Here is a 4,893-nt window from a genome sequence, read left to right on the forward strand (position 1 = left end):
CAAAAAAAAAAAAAATCTTTTTAAAATTGATGGTGTAACTGTGTAAGCTTTTGTGTCTTTTCAAGGTTAAAATCGGTACTTCATGTTTTATATTTACCTCTCTTTTCCTTTTTGGCCCTGTTTTTATGTTTGTTGCTCCATTTGACCTTTTAGTGGCACCCATCACACAAACAAAAATAAAAATAAAAAAATTATGTTGATTAATTAACGTTAATAAATAAAAAGTATTTTGCTCTATCTTGTGGATCAAATATTTTAATATCTATATAAAGTAATTATTTTTATTTTTGGAGGTGTGAATATATATACACATATATGTGATTAACACCATTGAACATAGTATTAATATATAGTTCATTGGCCACATGAGAAGAACAGCTCCTCATTATCTTCCTTTTGTTATACATGGACGGTAGAACTTCGGTATCTTAGAAAGGTAATCTCATCTATATATATTGAAAATTGATGTGACAAAATGCTAATGGTTATCATTTTTGGATGAAGATGTTTTGTACTTCATCTTCTACGTGACCACTAATAACTCTCATTTCATCTCCCACTAATAAATCTAATTTCATCTTAGAAACACTTTTTTTTTTCTTTTTTTTTCACTTAAGTTATTCTTCTTTTTTTTTTTTTTTGGTTAATATTTTTAAATAAAACATCATTATATCAATGATAGACAAAGACAGTAGACACAGGACAGAATATCCAGACCGTCATTTGCCTCCGGTATATAAGATGATACCATTTTTATTAACCACACACCAGGACATGAACTCTCATCCTTTGTATATATATATATCTTAAATATGGATATAGAACTCCATCGCTCAAACAAAACGAAGCCTAGACCATAGAGAAAGATTGAGCTAGAGAGACCCTGAAAGAGCCCCAAAAAACAAAAACAAAAAAAGTCATGGTGGATGCAACAAAGAGGAGTGTCAAAGTTCTAATGCTTCCGTGGCTGGCTCATGGTCATATATCTCCGTTCCTAGAGCTAGCCAAGAAGCTCACTCTCACTCACAGAAACTTTCACATCTATTTATGTTCTTCTCCTGTAAACCTTGATTCCATCAAGTCAAAACTTTTGTTTGATCCTAAGTTAATCAATTCTATAGAACTAGTAGAGCTTCATCTTCCTGAGCTTCCTGAGCTTCCTCCTCAAAACCACACAACCAAAGGCCTCCCACCACATCTCCTACCCACTCTCATGAAAGCCTTTGAATTGACAAAGTCTAACCTCTTCAATATCCTTGAAACACTAAAACCAGATTTCATCATCCATGATTTTCTTCCTTCATGGGTGCCTCATTTAGCTTCTTCTCTCAATATTCCAAATATTGCTTTCATTACAAGTGGAGCTTCAATAATCTGCTTTTCCTTTCACTTTCAAAAGAACACTATTGATGAGTTTCCATTTCCTGAAATCTGCCTAGATTCTTTGATACAAGAGTTTAATCGAATGCGCGAATCTTCTTTGATAAACAATACCGGTGGTGACCCTCACCAGTTCTATAACAGATCCTGTAAAATCATTCTGATAAAGTCTTTTAGGGAGCTCGAAGGGAAATATATGGATTATCTTTCTTCTTCTTTTGGCAAGAAGATTGTCCCCGTTGGTCCTCTCGTTCCGGACCCTGTTGACGACGACGAGGGCATAGACATCATCAAATGGCTTGACAAGAAAGAAAAATCATCAACAATTTTCGTGTCATTTGGAACTGAATGCTATTTGTCAAAGGAAGATTTGGAGGAGATGGCTCATGGACTAGAGCTTAGCAAGGTGAATTTTATATGGGTTGTTAGGTTTCCAGAAGGAGAGAAAGTGAAGCTTGAAGATGCTCTTCCAAAAGGGTATTTAGAAAGGGTAAGAGACAGAGGAATGATTGTTGAGAATTGGGCACCACAAGTTAAGATTTTGAACCATCCAAGCATAGGTGGGTTTTTGAGCCATTGTGGATGGGGTTCATTCATGGAGAGCATAAAATTTGGGGTCCCAATCATAGCAATGCCTATGCAATTTGATCAACCATTGAATGCAAGACTAGCTGAGATTTGTGGGATTGGTTTGGAGATTAAGAGGAGCAAAAATAATGGAGGGATTGAAAGGGAAGTTGTGGCAAAAGTGATAGAAGAAGTTGTAGTTGAGGAAAGAGGAGTGAATATTAGGAAGAAAACTAGAGAAATGAGTGACCACATAAGAATGAAAGGTGAGGAAGAGATTGATGGGGTTGTAGAAGAACTTTTGAAGCTCAATTTGTGAGATGTAATAAATTAAATGGAGTTTTGAGCATATACAACAAGATGTGCAAGCCTACACATAGAGAATCTTTTTCAGCATATGTATTTGTTTATATACGAAAATACACTACATATTGCAACATAAAAGCGCACCATCAAGCTCGGGTGTATGTATTATCTGTCCGGAAGGGCATGATCATTTTTCCATAATAGTTGCTTTAGGGAGTTTTCTTGAACTGTTTGTTTCGAAAAGGCTTCAATGCATGATATTTTGGCATTATTCTTTGTATTAAGCCTTGAATATATATCCCAACTGATTTAATAAATCAATAATAAAGTGAACAAATTGTTTACTGTGATAATATTCAATTATTTTTTTATTATTTATTTAATTAATTAAGGATTAATTTCTTCACATTTTCATTATACTAATATATTATTCAAAATATTGACAAGTTATTACGTCAAGTTATTTGATAAATATTTTTGATAAATAATATGATATTTGCAGCATTACTGCAATAATATTATGAATAATTTTAAATGTATCAACAATTCTATCTTGATATTTATGAAGATGATATGGTAAAATAATGTTGTTAATATAAATATGTATAAATAAATTTTTAAAATGATAGATTTAACTAAATATTGGATAAAATAATACAATCAAGAGTTGAAAATGAAACCATAAGTAGAGGTGGTAATTTGGCTCATGATACGGCGACACGATTCGAAAACGACACAGAATAAATGGATTTGGATTTATTATAAATGAATTCGGATCATAATCGGATCAACCCGTTTAACACGATTATTAATCGTGTTATTTTCGGATTGACCCATTTAATTCGAAATTGATCCGTTATGATCCATTTATTAAACGTGTCAATTTCAATCCGACATGATTATATACCTATTATAATCCATTTAAATTTAATTTTAAATTATAATTTTATCCATAATATAATATTTAATAACTAAAAAATATTATAAAAATAATTTTTTATTATTAATTTTTTAAACAAAAAATAAATCTTTAACAAATTGATGGGTTAATTTCAGATTAACAGGTAAATAAAAAATGATATTGAAAAATAAATTAAAACTGAGAAATTATATGATAAATCAATCTTTCCCTAGGCTCTGTTAAAAAATAATTTGTTACTCACGTATGATTCTAGAACAATCCGTGTGAAAATATACAGAATTATTATTATTATTGTTGTTGTTGTTGTTGTTTTAAAAAATCGTGGTCTCACTGAGCACTTATTACTTCTCTCTAGCACAATATAGAAGTGAGATTGCTGGGCTTGGATGATCCTCAAGATTGAGAAAGAGGAGTGAAAAAATGGAGAAAGAGTTGGTTTGGACGATTATTGGGTTGTTGGTGGGAGGGTATGTATTTTTGTTCGGGTTTGTGGGAAAACTAAATGACTGGTATTACAGCGTCAAGTTATGGAGGAAAGAAGCGCCTCTTCCACCTGGTGATCTTGGATGGCCTAGTATTGGCAAAATGTTGAGCTTCATCAAGCTTCCAAATTTGGAGACCCTGATTCTTTCATCTTCAATCTTTTTAATATGTTTCGTTTCTTTTCTCTATTTTTTTTTCCTTTTTTTTTGGTATGGTTTTCTTTTATTGTTATTACTATTATCTTTTTACATAGATCTATAAAAAAATAAAAATAAAAATAAAAAAACTTGTGTGTCAACTTTGTTTGAATTTTGGGATGATATGAGTTCTTGGTTAGCTTGTGGTTGGAAACTTCAGAAAAGGGAGTTTACTTTTTTGCTACTTTAGATCATATATAGTTTAAAGTCCAAGAAGAAATTTATGCTAGAAATATTTTGAAGCCTGTCACAATATGAATGTTCTTAATCAATTTCTTAGTAGACTGTATAATAATTTAGTACAGTTCAGATGTTTCATAAATAAAAAATAATCATAAAAAAAAAAATTGATATAGTTCTAATTCATTGGAGAATCATATACAGATATGGTAGAACTGTATCTACAAGACTCATTTGTTATCCAGTCCAACTATCATTGTTGCGGTTCTCTGACCACTATGGAGAAGAAATATAAGAAGAAAAATAAAAATGTAATTCTATTATTTTCTTAGAAATAGAATACAAAAATACAAACTTCTCTCTCGGAATCTCTTTCTATTCTATCAAACTCTCTTTGGAATTTGATCACTTTTCTTTCAAGCTCTCTCTAAGTCTCTACAATGCTCACAACACTCCTCATTTGGGTGGTATTGAGATTGCTTGGATTGGATACCATGCATGCAACGAGATGGAGCCTATTTATAGGCTCACAATGTCGGTGCATGTCCACCATTTTCAACCTCTTCTGACAGTTGCCCACAGTTGCAGCAGCAAGTTGGTTTTTCCGTGTTAAATGCAGCAACCATTGTCAAAAATGGTGAGCTTGTGGCAGTGCGGCTGGTTTCACACTATCGGTGTGGCTGGACTTCACAGTCATTGTCTGCTCACCGGATACTTGCCCGAAAATATTGGCCGACGACAAAAATTTCATCCTTGGTTATCCCCAAACCAGCAAGATCTTGGCCGGAAAAAGATCGTTCCACAGCATATTGAAATCGGAACACAAGCATCTTAGGCGGCTAACCACATCAATCCTCA

General features: G+C 32.7%; 1 protein-coding gene across 1 annotated transcript; it reads left to right on the forward strand.

The window, feature by feature from the left end:
• The first annotated feature begins 749 nt into the window (after positions 1 to 749).
• Positions 750 to 2,608, forward strand: LOC107413060 (UDP-glucosyltransferase 29-like). The gene has a single exon (XM_016020919.4). The coding sequence runs from the start codon at positions 920 to 922 to the stop codon at positions 2,264 to 2,266; it is 1,347 nt and encodes a 448-aa protein (XP_015876405.3). The 5' UTR covers positions 750 to 919; the 3' UTR covers positions 2,267 to 2,608.
• Positions 2,609 to 4,893: the final 2,285 nt, after the last annotated feature.

The sequence above is a fragment of the Ziziphus jujuba genome, chromosome 8 (assembly GCF_031755915.1).
Source record: "Ziziphus jujuba cultivar Dongzao chromosome 8, ASM3175591v1".
Lineage (NCBI taxonomy): Eukaryota > Viridiplantae > Streptophyta > Magnoliopsida > Rosales > Rhamnaceae > Ziziphus > Ziziphus jujuba.